The sequence below is a fragment of the Oppia nitens genome, unplaced genomic scaffold (assembly GCF_028296485.1).
Source record: "Oppia nitens isolate AA-2021 unplaced genomic scaffold, nextdenovo-longstitch-racon4-pilon3 scaffold2_pilon_pilon_pilon, whole genome shotgun sequence".
Classification (NCBI taxonomy): Eukaryota; Metazoa; Arthropoda; class Arachnida; order Sarcoptiformes; family Oppiidae; genus Oppia; species Oppia nitens.
The window spans coordinates 5,823,698-5,838,555 of record NW_026533210.1 but is presented as its reverse complement, the minus strand read 5'-3'; the positions used below and the strand labels follow the sequence as shown (position 1 = coordinate 5,838,555).

The following is a 14,858-nucleotide window of genomic DNA, read 5'->3' as shown; positions in this document are numbered from 1 at the left end:
CTACAGATTTGTCTGTTGGCCACAGATTTGTCATTTGTCTGTTGGCTACAAATTTGTCATTTGTCTGTTGGCTACAGATTTGTCATTTGTCTGTTGCTACAGATTTGTCTGTTGGCCACAGATTTGTCATTTGTCTGTTGGCTACAGATTTGTCATTTATCTGTTAGCCACGAATTTAATAATAAGATTCAGTTCGCTATTAATTACAAATTAAGAGATAATTAAGAATATATGTTATGTGTTGACAAGTTTTGTGAAAGTTTGTATGAGTGAGTGCCCGTGCACTAGTAGTGTGTGCTGTATATATATATGGATCTAGATGTTGACATCGCTCATCATTACCCGATGTTCATCACCGAAATCACCGGCATATCACAGACCACTGTTTACCAAGTGTTCAGGAAGGGAAAGGGGTCCAAAATAATCCTGGTTTTGGTCGATCTCCAATTTTGCCAGTAAACGATAAACAACGGCAACCGAATTGGCCAATAAGAATCCCATGTCTCACGTGATATCAATCCAATTAAGATCTTTGGTAGCTTATGAAAGATGCATTAGAAAATGTCACCTAACGCTCCATCGACCACTGGATGGATAAAATTGAGGAGATATGGAAAACAGTGGCACTAAAACATTTAGAGAAGTTAATCGGATGTATGAATTCGCTATTAGAAGTGTTTTTCGGTCAATGCAAGAAAAATTAATTATTAAACTTCAATATTTAGTGATTTAATATATTTATACTATAATGTGAAATATTATTTATTTTATTAATATTATATTATAATTATTATTACATATTCAATAAATATTAATTTTAAACAATATTAAATAATTCTCATTCTTTTTGCACTTATCTTTAGTATAGACTTAAGGGTACGACTAAACCATCTTTTGATGATTGAGTAGACATTTATTAATTTATTCAAAACTCAATAATATTATTAATGGAATTATATTTTTGAATTAATTTGAGTTTATTTTTTTCTCATCTAAAAATAATAACATTTATTGAAATAATTTATTTTATGAATCGGACTATTGATTGTCTGGTTTTATTTAAATCATTGTTTGTTTTAATTTATGTAAAATAGTATAACATTTACTTATACTATATTTTATTAATTTATTACATTAATAAAATAATTATTGTTGAGTTTTGTCATCATAACTTTATAATTACAATAATTTTATATAAATAAAGTATTTTAAAGTAGTTTAAAGTAACTAAATTTTCACAATTTGATAATTTTTAAAATAATTATATAAAAAATGATTAAGATTTTATAACTAATTAATATTTTTTTAATAATAAATATCACCAATAAATTTTCATGATAACTTTTATTAATAATGTATAATAATTAATTTGTAATAATTATTATTTTATAGTTTATAATAATTAAATCGTGAGGTAGACTAAAATTATTATTAACTAAATTAACTTATTATTAAATTATTATGATTTTCAACTATTTTGAAATATCAATTGAAAACTTTTGTATTGAATATTATTACAATTATGTATTCAATATAATTAAAAAAACGGAAAATTTAATAAATTTGTGATTGTATTGTAGCGCGTGATGCGTGTCATTCATTGATTGTTCAGAAATAAAAAACTTTTGGTAATTCAAAAAAAAAGGTTTACTTAACGGTTTGCAATTGACTGAAAAAAGTATATCAGAAAAAAACGAGAACAATATCAACAAAATGGAGCAATTAATGGGAACAAGTAGTCAAATGACCAGTAAATCGTTTTTCGAGTCAAAGACAATCTATGAAAGAGATAATATGTTGACATCTGTTTACGACCAGCTCTGTCACGACGAATGGTTTACCAAAAAGCTAACAGAAGTTCAACGAATTCAATATCTATTAACCAGTGTTTGGCCGTTGGCTTCGGCTCGTCATTGGACCTATCAATTGGCCACCGATTATGAGCACTTTCACTGCAAGTCGACTGAAAGATCGGCTCAATTTCGGATTCAGGCCGACAGCTGTATAGCGAATAACGATTATCAATCGGCTCTCATTTTCGCATCAAAAGTAAGTCATTAATTATAATCATTAAAACTGATGGCCTGTATTAACAAATCTGTATTTATTGTCTATTATTTTGTTTGTTTGTAGTCCATAATGAGTGCTCCATTTCCATCCGATATGAACGGCCAGTCCAACCAATTAGCCATTGCTTACGGCTACCGATCGCTTATCAATTATCTGGTCTACGACTTTGAGATGGCATTGTTTGACGCCGACAAATCCATCCAGTTTTGGGAGACATACGATATACTTATCCACAAAGTCCAGTGTCTGCAACAACTGAAACGTTTCGATGAAGCCATTGCTGTCATTGACTACATTCAGTCAAATTCATTTCTGAATGAATCCGCAGAGAAGAACACTTATGAAGAATTGGCAAAATTTAGACATCAGATACAAGAAGAATGGAATTTGTTTAACGGCGGACACAAACTGATCGCTAAAGAGATGGGATCAACTGTCAAAAAGTCTGGCCTAAAGAATGCAGAAGACTTACAGGACTTAGAAGAATCCGTACCCTTTTGGTTGCATCCGAATTGCCAGTTGAAGATCAGTGACAAAAAGGGCCGATATATGGTGGCCAGTGAACCGATACCAATGGAAAGTATTATTTTAGTGGAACGACCGATAAGTAAAATACTATACTATCAGAGTATCAATCACTGTACCAATTGTTTCAAATATATTGGCAATCGATTCATACCGTGTCGGGGATGCGATGAAGTGATCTTTTGTGACGAACAGTGTTACGCCAAAGCATACAAAAGCTATCATCAGTACGAATGTGGTATTACTGGTCTCTTACTTGAGCTCAACAGTGCCTTTCTTCACACATATCGTATGTTCAGTCGATTTGGTCACAAAACGAGTGTCCAATCTCTCAAAGAAGGTCATCAATTTGATTATCACGAGCACATAGCAAACCAACAGATGGCAGACAAGACATCTAACGACTGGTCTTTACCCGAAAAGTTCCCAAAAAAATCAGATGAGAATGAAAAGCAAATATACAAGTCTTTTATGGGCCTCTCAGACAACGGATCAAAGTTTGAGCCAACTCTTGCACTCTACCAGAGTTTTCGGGCCATCGATTGCGCACTATTGTTGAATTGGCGGAGACTGTTAGACAAGAATTTCAACAGTCACAGCATCAAAGAGTTTGCCAAATTGGCGCATCAATTGGCGACAATTGTGCGCAAAGTCAATGTCAATGTCTTTGGCTGGAATGGTACGGATCCGGCGGTTAAAGGCATGCATAAAGCCTCTGCCGTTTGTGTAATGACTTCGCTGATTAACCACAGCTGCGAACCCAATGCTTTTTGGCATATCTCAGACAACGGTCTCATGACCTGCAAAGTCATTCGCAATATTGAAGCCAACACAGAGATCAACGTCACATACGGACCGTCAGTCTATACGACATCGTTCATCGATAGACAGAAGCGCTTGAAGTTAGTCTACTTCTTTGACTGTAACTGTTGGTCATGTCTTCGCCAGTCTGGTGAAGAATTGAATATCCGGTGTCGACAATGTAGCGGACCGTTGATCTGTACATACATTTATCAAAATCAGCCGATATGTTGTCTTCGTTGTGGTCAACCCATGCATGACTACCTCGATGTCTACTCTAAAGTCGAAAAAAATAAGATTCAATTCGACAATTCGATAACCAAATTGAATGCCGATTGGAGCGACCAGTCGGCTGTTTTCAGCGCTGAACAAGCTCTAAGCAAACTGTTAACCTTAGTATCAATGGACAGTTATCCACTGATGGCTCGCATCTGTAGTTTGGTCCAATATTTCGCCTCATGTCAGCAATATTTTAAAGTCATCCAATACGGCCAGTACTTTGCATGGCGTTCGGACATAATGGTGGACGACCTGTTCCTATGGGTGCAATGGTACTACATTTACATCAAAAGACAACCGAAAAAGTCGATCAGTGACCAGCACTGGAAGGAGGCGTTCAGATTTTACCAATTGTTGGTCTCAGAGTTGAAACATCAGCGGACAAAGGCATTAGAGGCACAATCGGCAAAACCAGTGGACAATTGCATGAGTAGTAGTAGTCAGACGTTGTTGTCATCAACAAACAGCCGTACTCTCGATGGTGACGATGACCACAATAGAGTTAGCACATGCTCTTCGGCCGATCAAACCATTGCTATCATTGATAGCCAACTGAATCGGGTCTACAATGAATACCAAATGCTATACAACATTGGCTACAAAGCTATTACTACTACACCATCAGTAAAGTCTGTTTCTAAAGAGATTCAGTAATTAGCGTAAGAATTGTAGATCTGTTTGTTACCAAACTTATGGCGCAAACAAAGTTATTATTTTTTTAAAAAAGTAAAGAAAGAAAATAAAAAGTTTCAAACTTTAACAAAATTTAGTATTTTTTGTACGTTTTGACATTAATAAGCTATTTTCTCCCGATTTTTATCCAATCAGTATAATCTCTAATAATAGATTGTCATTAAACAAAAAATTAATTAATTGATTAATTTTAATGAAATGCTTAAAATAATTACAATACTAAATGTTACTGTAATTTTTAAATATATGAAGCTATCTATTAATAACATGAGTTTTATATATTTAAGTTTTACTAATATTTAGGATTTTTGCATTGATACGAGCTTTAATAATTATTGTAATTAATTATTAATAATTTTGAATTTTGAAAAAACCCTCAAAAAATTAATACTTAAATTATAATCTAAAATGTTATTACAACTAATTTCTGTCATTAGTTTATGTTTTTCTAATAAATTCAATCAAAAACAATATAAATTTCGACAACAATTCCAAAGAAATATCGGTATTGGCCTAAAATGTGTTCATTTAGTTGATAATATGCCATCAATTAATGATATTATGAAAACTGGATGGACTAATCTAGTATTAGTTTTAAATTTTGGCCACAATTTGAATAATGGATATTATGATGTCGGTGTCGGATGTGTTATCGACACATATAATGGTTTGGTTATAACCAATAGTCATGTGGTCGGTGGTCTAAATGAAGTATACATTCAAAACAATTGGTACCAAACGGGACGTGTGCCGGCACGTGTAGTATACGTCGAAACAAGACGCGATTTGGCACTATTGCAGTTGTCTTATCCCAAGTTTACAACTCGGATAAGCAGTCAGTTTACGTTAGCCGCCAAAGATCCCGAGTTTGGTGATCAAGTAATTAGTTTTGGTTATCCCGTAAACATTACTCCGCATCCCGGCTGTGCTTTTGGTCTAATTTGTTGTCCACAGTCTTTAGAAAATGAAAGCTTTTGTCCAACTTTTATCCAACACTATACAGGTATCACATATGGCTATTCTGGAGGAGCACTGGTCAATGAAATGGGTCAGTTAGTTGGTGTCAATCAAAGTGGAAACATTATTTTTCACATTGATTATGCAACCACTTGTCTTGACTTAATTGGTATTTTTTTTGATAAATAACAGTTATTATAATTATTAATAATTTGTATTTAATTTTGATTTTATATGATTACCCAAAGAAATTCTTGATAGTAGTGATAAATTTTTTCATAATATGGTAAACAAACAAACATTAATAGCATTAATGACCACTAAATTAATTATATAGATATAAAAAAAATTATTTAATTTATTATATAAATAGGCTGCTTATAAATTGCTTAAAAAATCTTTCAATAAAGCTAACCATACATTTAGTAATCGACCAAAACTGGGAGTCGAGATCAAATGGTTTAGACAAATAGATCTAATAGATTATCATCGAAATGGTAAACAAGAGTTTGGAGGATTTGTTTGGCCACAACATTTCAATGGCAATGGTATACTTGTATGGAATTTATATCAACCGACAGGAGGAAAGTTAGTTTTTAATAGAGTCAAAGATTAACAAAAAAAATTTTTTTTAATAATTTGTTGTCGTTTTTCTATATATTTTTTTCTTAGCCAAAATTTACGTCAATTTGATATTATTACTAAAATCAATGATAAAGAGATTACATCAATGGATGAATTTTTGCGTTTAATTCATAATAGTTTCGGCCATACGTTAAAAATGACTGTCCATAGAGTTGACACTAAAGGCTATACACATGTTAACACTGAATGTATACTTCAATCGTTTTGTTGGGCCTAAAGTTTGGGACACAAAATGCTATATTTTAAAAATGTTTTAAAATATGTAAAGCAAACCATAAGATATGTACAGATATTTAGTTAATATAAATTTTATTATTTATATTAAGGTTTATTATAATTTATTATTAGAAAACATTTAGTAAAAACTATGATAAATAAAAAAACTGATATTAATTTGAAAATTAAATTGAAATATGAAAACACATAAATATTTTTTTGTTCAAAATAACAAAATATTAATACAAATAATTGTTTTAAACTATAAGTAATAATACAACAAATATTGTTCAAATAAATTAGTTAGCATTTTGTAGACGTTTCTCAACTTTTAGAAACATGTTTTTAGTTGTCATTGAACCCACGTTATCATAAAATTTAATCGGTTTCTGAAACAACAAAAAAATAAGCAAAAAAAATTAATTAATAATAAATTGATTCAATTCAAATTCAATTAATATTGATTATAATCTATATACTGTATACAGTATACATACCCCTGTGTCGTGAAACTTATATTTATGTACAGCCGATACAAGAGCCAGTTTGATGACCATCTGTGCCAATCGCATACCAATACAATTACGAGGTCCGGCACCGAATGGCAGATAAGCGTAGGGATGGTGTTCTACGTTTGACGCCATAAACCTCTCTGGTTTGAACACTTCAGGATCGGTAAAGTTTTCCGGATCGCGATGAATGGCAAACGTTGGGATATGAACTATACCACCCTTTTTAATGGTAATACCGGTTTCGCCTAATTTGTAATCATCATTGGCTTCTCTTTCGAGAAACAATGCAATCGGATATAAACGTAAGGTTTCATCAATGATTGCATTCAAATATTTCAATGAATGTAATACATCATAATCAACATCTGTCTGTAATTTATTTTTTTATATTTAAAAATATGATTAAAGTAAAAGTTTATTCAATATCTAAAACTTTATAATATAATACCTGATTGTGATGTTTAAAATAGTGGTCAACTTCTTCGTATAGCTTTTGTTGACATTCAGGATATTTTGCTAACAAATATGTAACCATCGATAGTGTTGTAGCGTTTCCCTCATAACCGGCAATAAAAAATAGCACACATTGAGCGATAAATTCATCATTTGTCAAATCTATCAATTAATTTTGAAATTTTTGTATTAAACGGTATTCAAAATTATTTTATAAAAAAATATTAATGAAAAAAATCATACATTTCTCAAACTTTTCGGTTGATTTCAATTCTCTATACTTTTCTCTGTCAATCAAGTTTTCATTGATGTCTTCATTTTCTTTATCATTGTTTATATCGCTATTTTCAATCGACTCTAACATTAATTGTAAAAAATCATTTCGTTTTATATCTGTAAGTTGGGTACGACTTCTGCGATCTTCGATAATCTTAAGGGTAAAGTCAGAGAAAAATTTTGACGCATTTTTGTCAAAAAGCGTTAAATTAAAATATTTTGCCAAATAAGGTGCGAATATGAATAGGAAATATTGATAATCAAATTTGCGGCGAAAAAACTTTTTAGCATTTTCTATGATAGGGTTGTTCTTGTCATACAAAGCGTCCACTTTTGTACCGAAAGCTACTTGTATTATGACTTCCATACTGTAAGTGCCAAACACTGTCTTGACATCGGATCCGGTTTTGCCTAACGATATTGTATTGAAATTTTTATCCATTGTTTGCAGACATTCATTGATCAATGGTATCATTTTCTTAAGTTTTCCGGTTGTAAATGTCGTCGACATAACTGTTCGCACTCTTTTCCATTTGTCATCTTTTATTAGAGTCACCATATTATCACCCAATGGATCAGATCCGGTAGTCAAGTCCTTATCAATAAATTTTCATTGAATATATAGTATTAATAAATTTATTAATAATAATAATTATTATTATAAATACTCTTCTGTTTATGAAATTATGAAAATCTTTAACCAAAATATCGCGAATCAAATCGGGTTCCGCCAGATATAGTACGGGTCGTGTGGATTCATAGACACCAAAAAGTTTACCATATTTTGTGTAGAGATCCAGTTCCCACTCGAACAACATTTTAGTCATCCTCGACCACAATCCAACTGATCCTGTTTTAACACCTTGTGTTTCCCAATATACACATTTTGATGTATAATATCTTTTATTTTTGAAAAAAACTAATTATTAATATTGTAATTTTTTTTTATTTTATTACCTGTAAATTGTATACAAAGATATAATAACAATAGCAATGCCATTAATTAGTGAATGTGATAATAAGTTTAGTAAAAATTGAAACATTTTTTATAAAATTATAAAAATTATTATATTAAATAATTAAGTTTTAAATTATATAATTCAAAAACTTAATTACTAATTCAAACTTAATAACTGATATAATATCAGTTTTTATTATACTGTATTAATATTTATAGCTAAGATTATATAATTTTTCAAACTTTAATTACTATTTATATATAATTAAAAAATGAAGGTTATTTTTGTATCATTTTATATAATAACAAAATTTTTATTTAAATACATCTAAACTGACATTAAACAGGACATTGAAATAATTGTCAATATTGTAGACTTTTAACATTTTTGTTAAATTTGAAGTTTATTTATCATATTTATTTCAAATCACTAATCATTGAAAAAAATAAACTTAATGCACTATGACTACAGTATAACAAACAAAAAACACACTTTTATTTAAAAATAAATAAATAATTATCATGACATTATAGACATTTTACTGTTACAGTATTTAATATTGATATTTATGTATTTTTTCACATACTATTATCATATTAGACTTAATGCACCCAATGATAAAAATTTATTTACATCAATATTTGTTTGCTGTATAATGTCGGTCACAATCAATCAAATATTACAAAACCGAAAAAATAGGAAAAAAATTTAATTAAAAATCACTCCCAAACCCCAACTCATCCAATCTAACCTAAAAACATAGATATATATATAGTAGTGGTTTTCAATGGATTTAATCAAAATCAAGACACGAGAACCTGTAAAATATCAGAATTTAATGACAACATAATCACCAGTAATAAAGACCGACAGAATAATTGGGAAAATTCTAAAAAACGAGAATTAGTTTTAATTAGTCCGAGAAAAACACAATAATATTATTTAAGTTTTCGACTATTTTATTATTCAGGAAAAAATAGATATGTTTTGCTGTTATATTGTTTTATGAAGTTTGCTAAACAGGGATTAGTTAAATATCAGATGATTGTTAAAAAAATCCAGTTAATTATTATCTAAAAAAGATATAGACAACTGTCCGAAACTAAAACAAAATTATATTAATATTTCAGAGATACGGTCTATTGTTTACAGTATTTGCATAATAATAAACAAATTACAATAATTGATTTTTTTATCTTTTGTCATATAATTTATTAATACAAACTTAACTATTAATATATTTAAATATTATATGAATACAATATTAGTTTTAATTAAGTTTTTTTTATTATTAAATACATTACTCTGTAAACTTGTTTTGACTGATCTATTCAATGTAAATGCAAAAACATATAATTATAATATAATTATTTTATTTATTACTACTATTAAAGTACATTATTTTTTATATAAAAGTCAAATAAAAATATCATTTAGTAATGAAAATCTAAAATTTACTAAAAATTTTTTTGACTATAAATCCATTGATTTTATTTTGTCGTTAATTACATCAATTCATTCATAATCAAATCATTACTTTCTTTATTATTATTATTATTGTCATTATTTGTGGTGACATTATCTGTCAAATCTGTATCATATTTATTGATTTCGTTGTTTACGATATCTTTTTCATCATTCATTGGCAATGATTTAATGTCTTTATTTGTTTGCATTTCAGTCACTTTATCGTCAGATGTTGTCTTAATTTTGGTAATAATGTCATCATTTTTATAATTTAATTGTTTTGTATTTAACTGACGATTTTTGATGGCTAACCGTTCATTAATATCGGTAAAGTCGACGGCAATTATGAATAAACTTTTGATATTATAGTAATCGTCGACTTTGATCACTGATATGAGTTCCTCTTCATTGGTCTCATTGATGACAACTTTTCCATTGATAATGTGTTTCAATAAGCGATCATTTCGTAAATATTTGACTTCATTTTGATTGTGATTTAGTTGATAATTACCCACTAATTTGATATCCAATACAGTATTATCATTGCCGGTGCTCTTCAAACATATATTGTATGAAACGATACCTGATTTACAATCCAATGATTCATTGATTTTGAGTTCAGACTCTATTGAATCCAAATTGATATTCAAATTTGTCCCAAAACTATGCAATGGCTTTGACATTGCATTTATTATAATAATTGTATTTTAATAATTTAGTAGTAATAATAGCAAATGTTTTTTTAAGGAAATTATCGGTAAATTAATGTAACATAAAAATAAACATTTAATTCAAAATCAATTTAAATAATAAAATCTCGTGAATAAAATATTATAGGTATTGAAATCTCAATATAGGTTTTAATAATTTTAAAACAGTTTATTAGTAAAAACAAATCAATTTGATATTACTTTGAATGACAAAATATTTTATTATCAAAATTGATGTAAATGTAAAAATACTGAAAACAAATTATCAAAACTATTAAGAAACTTAAAACTAAATCTGAAAACTGGCTAACAGTATGTCCATTGATAATAACAATATATATAAAAAAATTATTGAAAACATTTGTTAAATCGCGAGTTGTTATCCATTATTGTATAATTCACGAGTCAAATAAAAAAACAAATATTTAAATACTGTATTTGTAATTATATTTATAAGACATATAAAAATCAATTCATTTATTCATTAATTTTTTTGTAATCACTATTTTAAACAAAAATTTTATTAACACTAAAATAATGTCACAATCAAAGACACAAAAACCAGTAAAACCTTTAGTGACAGCTACTTCTTCGCCAAAAAAACAAACAGAAACAGAATCCAAAAACCAAAAGATTCAGACAAATAGTGGTAAAACTGGTGAAATAAAGACAACAAAAAAACCGACTAAATATTACGATGCGGTCACTGATATGCGCGCCATTGATGCCAACGAAAAGATTTTGTTTATTAAAAGCTCATTCAATATAGCATTCAAAGACCATTTCATACAGAAGTTTACTGATCGAGATCTGTGGCGACTGTTTATCGGTTCATTTGGATGCGCTCTGTTTGTTGGCTACAACTGGACATTGATGGCTATCATAACATTCATATCGCTGTTAGGCTCTTATATTCAACGGCAAACCTATGAACGGACAGAAGCTTACGAGTACTGTCGGCAAGAGTTGATCAAAGATCCCGAACGATTGCATTCATTCTTGATGTCCATAACGTCGCCAAACGAGACAAACATCGGTCGGGCCAACGATCAGCCGTGCGAATGGATTAACGATATTCTGTCAAAATTCTGGCCAAATATCAATAGTATAGTTCAGTCACAGATTGACAATCAAGGGTTTGGCGAAAAATCTGTAGAACTAAGCGGTAATAACATGTACTTCGAACGGTTCACTTTGGGCGACAAACCGCCAGTTTTGTCGAGTATTCACGTTCGCAAAAGTGGTCACCGAAAGGATGAGATAGTAGTGATAGTCAGACTCGTCTATTTCGGTAATTGTTTGGTACTCTTCAGCTACAGAACAACATTGGGTTTGAAAGCCAAGGCTGGTGTCAAAGATGTCTTCTTTCGGGGCAATGCTGTCATTGTGTTGCGACCACTGCTAGAAGTGCCGCCATTTATCGGCGGTATATCGGTTTGTTTGCAGGACATACCTATCATTGAATACGATGGTCTCAATTTGGCTAACATTGCCGACAACAAGTTATTCAAGCGAGTCCTGTTAAACATTATCTCATCATATCTGGTGTCACCCAACAAGATATTCGTACCGTTGATCGACAACGTAAACATCAAACGCGAACTCAAATATCCGCAACCGATTGGTCTGTGTTTTGTTGAGATTATTGAAGCCGAAGATTTGCCACAAATGGACGCACATCGGTGTCTAGTATTTTCCGGTGGAACCGATTCTTATTGTAAACTAAAGATCGGTAACTATGCCTTCAGTACACAAATTGTCTACAACTGTATGAATCCGTATTTTGGCGAAAACTTCAGTTCACCCGTTCATGACTTTAATGATTATCTGGTGATAGAAGTGTACGACAAGGACGCCGTCAGTTCGGATGACTTTATGGGTTGTATACGAATCAAACTGTCAGAAGTGGGCCGAAACAGGAATCTTAACGGCAAAGACAAGTGGCTACCCATTGGTCAGTCGCCGTCGGGTTCGTTGCACTTTCGGGTAGCGATATTCGAGTTGAGTAACAATAAACGAAACATACAGAAGATGACTATAGCGGCCAAAGAATCATCAGTTTCGATACCGATCGGCATTTTATCAGTATTTGTTCACTACGTACGCAACATATCGACCACTGATGAAGAATTTGACTTAAAACCAGTCGTCAAACTCAAGTTTTCCGATCAAAATTATATGACAAAGACATCAAAATCACCGAAAAAAGGTTTATTTTATTTCGAAGAGTGCGTCGACTTTTTGTGTTACGATTTTGCCAAAGAGTATCTCACAGTTTCCGTCATCTGTCAGGAGATGAAGACATTGACTTTTGTCAAAGTGTTCGGTGAATGCAGTGTTGCCCTCAAAGACATTGTCCTGAAGACCAAAAACATGTCGTTTAACAAAGAGTTTCCCATCAAAAGGATTCTCAAACTGAAAGACGTAACAGAAGTGAAAGACACGGGTATTATCAAAATCTATGTCTGTCTTAAAGTCTGTAAATATCGACACAAAGTGATTGAAAATCTGAAGATACCGTCCAATATTCAGGCAAACATTGAGGAAACAGTAGACAACGCAACCTCTTTGACCAAACTATACAGAGAGCCCATCAATACAGCAAAGAATCCGTTTCAAAGTATACGACTGATTGCCAATAAGTTATCGTTGGGACCGCCAAACAAGTCTATAGTGGCCGGAGATATAACAAAAGTTATGCCACAAATAGATGAAAACTGTTGGGTGAAAATGCGGGTCAAATGGCCGGACAGGAATGCCATACACGTAGAAGTACTCAAATTAGTTCAGTTGCCACTCGATGTGGTCGAACGTAGCTATAAATACACTGTTTGTGTCCGACTTGGACTACAACAACAACAACAGGAAATACCAAAAAATAAGTCAAAAGTTGTCGACAATAACAACACCAATAAATCCAAAAGTAAGAAAAAAACAAAGAATTTGAAGACCAAATATACGAGTAAACAGCCTATTATTAACCACTCGACAACCATTGCGTTCAATGAAAGACTGATATTCAAGATATCGTCACTAAATAATATCGACGATCACGTACTGGAAGTGTTTCTGGTGACATGTAATCCGCGCCGATTTGTTGCCACCACTTATGACTACAGTTTTGTAGCGTTTTGTCCACCGATAGACATACCGAAAGTTGAGTTCAAAGGCGACCCAATTGAACAGTGGATGCGATTGCAATTGTATCCCAAATATAAAAAACAATTTGTTGTTTAAAAAATATTTGAAATCAAATTTATTTTATTTTATAAGCAATTAGAAGAAACAAATAACTACACAATATTTTATTTAATTTGTTTTTACTAAATAATTCAACATTTCTTAATATAAGTTAATATACAATATTAAAAACATTATTTATTTAAAAAAAACTAATATTAATATATCAGATTTTTTTCATTGGAATTTTATAATAATATACTAAAAGAAAAATATATATAATATAATAGTTCAATATTTTTACTATAATTTAAGAGATATATATTGATATTATATTTATTGCAACAAAATAAACGACAATAAATCAAATATCCTGTTATTTTTAAAACATGTATTATTGTGATCTATATAATTAGTAAAACATTTCCGTTTAACATTAGATTAATATGATAATTATTATTAATAAATAATAAAAATAATAAAAATAATGATTAAGAATCATATTATTCTATATTTATTATATTTGTATATAATTTTCATAAATATTTTTTATGTAATTAGTGTTAATGATATTGAATTATGTGGTCAATTAGCAGTACCTCCCGGTTCAGTTTATCATTTTAGATATAGTAACAAATCTGATGAATTCAATAATACTGTCAAAAATACTGACTTTAGTTTATCAACAAATAAATTAGAAGAAAATAATTTAATTGTTGAATATAAATGCAATAATAGTCTTAATATATTAGTTGGTAATTCAATACGGAAATGTATTGGCGGTTATTGGGTGGGTAGTGTTCCCCGTTGCGGTAAATATCATTTTTTATGTATTATTTTGATTTTACATCAATAAAAAATAATTGCATTAATGATATTATTTAGCCATCAACTATGTCGACGACCCATATCTAACATCAATTGAGTTTACAGCCGACGACTCCATACTTCCCAACTCCAAGTCTAACATTACAAAAATATATAACTCTGAAGGCGCTTATACTCCACCCGGACGGTCACCGGCCAACTGTATCGGTTGGCTCAACTCGGGTGACGATACGTTTATGTTTGAATTGTCCAGAGCTGTCGAAATACATTATTTGAAATTTAAGTTT

At 30.5% G+C, this 14,858-nt stretch overlaps 5 protein-coding genes across 5 annotated transcripts; 3 read left to right on the top strand and 2 right to left on the bottom strand.

Moving 5' to 3' along the window:
* The first annotated feature begins 1,612 nt into the window (after window positions 1–1,612).
* LOC128956158 (SET and MYND domain-containing protein 4-like) lies at window positions 1,613–4,406 on the top strand. The gene is made up of 2 exons (XM_054301841.1): window positions 1,613–2,049; window positions 2,134–4,406. The coding sequence occupies exons 1-2, from the start codon at window positions 1,714–1,716 to the stop codon at window positions 4,327–4,329; spliced, it is 2,532 nt and encodes an 843-aa protein (XP_054157816.1). The 5' UTR covers window positions 1,613–1,713; the 3' UTR covers window positions 4,330–4,406.
* Window positions 4,407–4,807: 401 nt separating this feature from the next.
* LOC128956160 (serine protease HTRA2, mitochondrial-like) lies at window positions 4,808–6,243 on the top strand. The gene is made up of 4 exons (XM_054301843.1): window positions 4,808–5,494; window positions 5,574–5,611; window positions 5,699–5,913; window positions 5,998–6,243. Exons 1-4 carry the CDS (start codon window positions 4,909–4,911, stop codon window positions 6,185–6,187), a joined length of 1,029 nt encoding a protein of 342 aa, XP_054157818.1. The 5' UTR covers window positions 4,808–4,908; the 3' UTR covers window positions 6,188–6,243.
* A 242-nt stretch (window positions 6,244–6,485) lies between these two features.
* On the bottom strand, window positions 6,486–8,456 carry LOC128955866 (cytochrome P450 3A24-like). Its single transcript, XM_054301545.1, has 6 exons — window positions 8,385–8,456; window positions 8,096–8,327; window positions 7,395–8,022; window positions 7,147–7,313; window positions 6,684–7,067; window positions 6,486–6,575 (listed from the first exon to the last, which is right to left on the bottom strand). The coding sequence occupies exons 2-6, from the start codon at window positions 8,252–8,254 to the stop codon at window positions 6,486–6,488; spliced, it is 1,428 nt and encodes a 475-aa protein (XP_054157520.1). The 5' UTR covers window positions 8,255–8,327; window positions 8,385–8,456.
* Window positions 8,457–9,891: 1,435 nt separating this feature from the next.
* Window positions 9,892–10,536, bottom strand: LOC128955865 (probable serine/threonine-protein kinase DDB_G0283337). Its single transcript, XM_054301544.1, has one exon. It carries the CDS (start codon window positions 10,534–10,536, stop codon window positions 9,892–9,894), a length of 645 nt encoding a protein of 214 aa, XP_054157519.1.
* A 516-nt stretch (window positions 10,537–11,052) lies between these two features.
* On the top strand, window positions 11,053–13,850 carry LOC128956157 (uncharacterized). The gene has a single exon (XM_054301838.1). The coding sequence runs from the start codon at window positions 11,101–11,103 to the stop codon at window positions 13,798–13,800; it is 2,700 nt and encodes an 899-aa protein (XP_054157813.1). The 5' UTR covers window positions 11,053–11,100; the 3' UTR covers window positions 13,801–13,850.
* The last annotated feature ends 1,008 nt before the right edge of the window (window positions 13,851–14,858 follow it).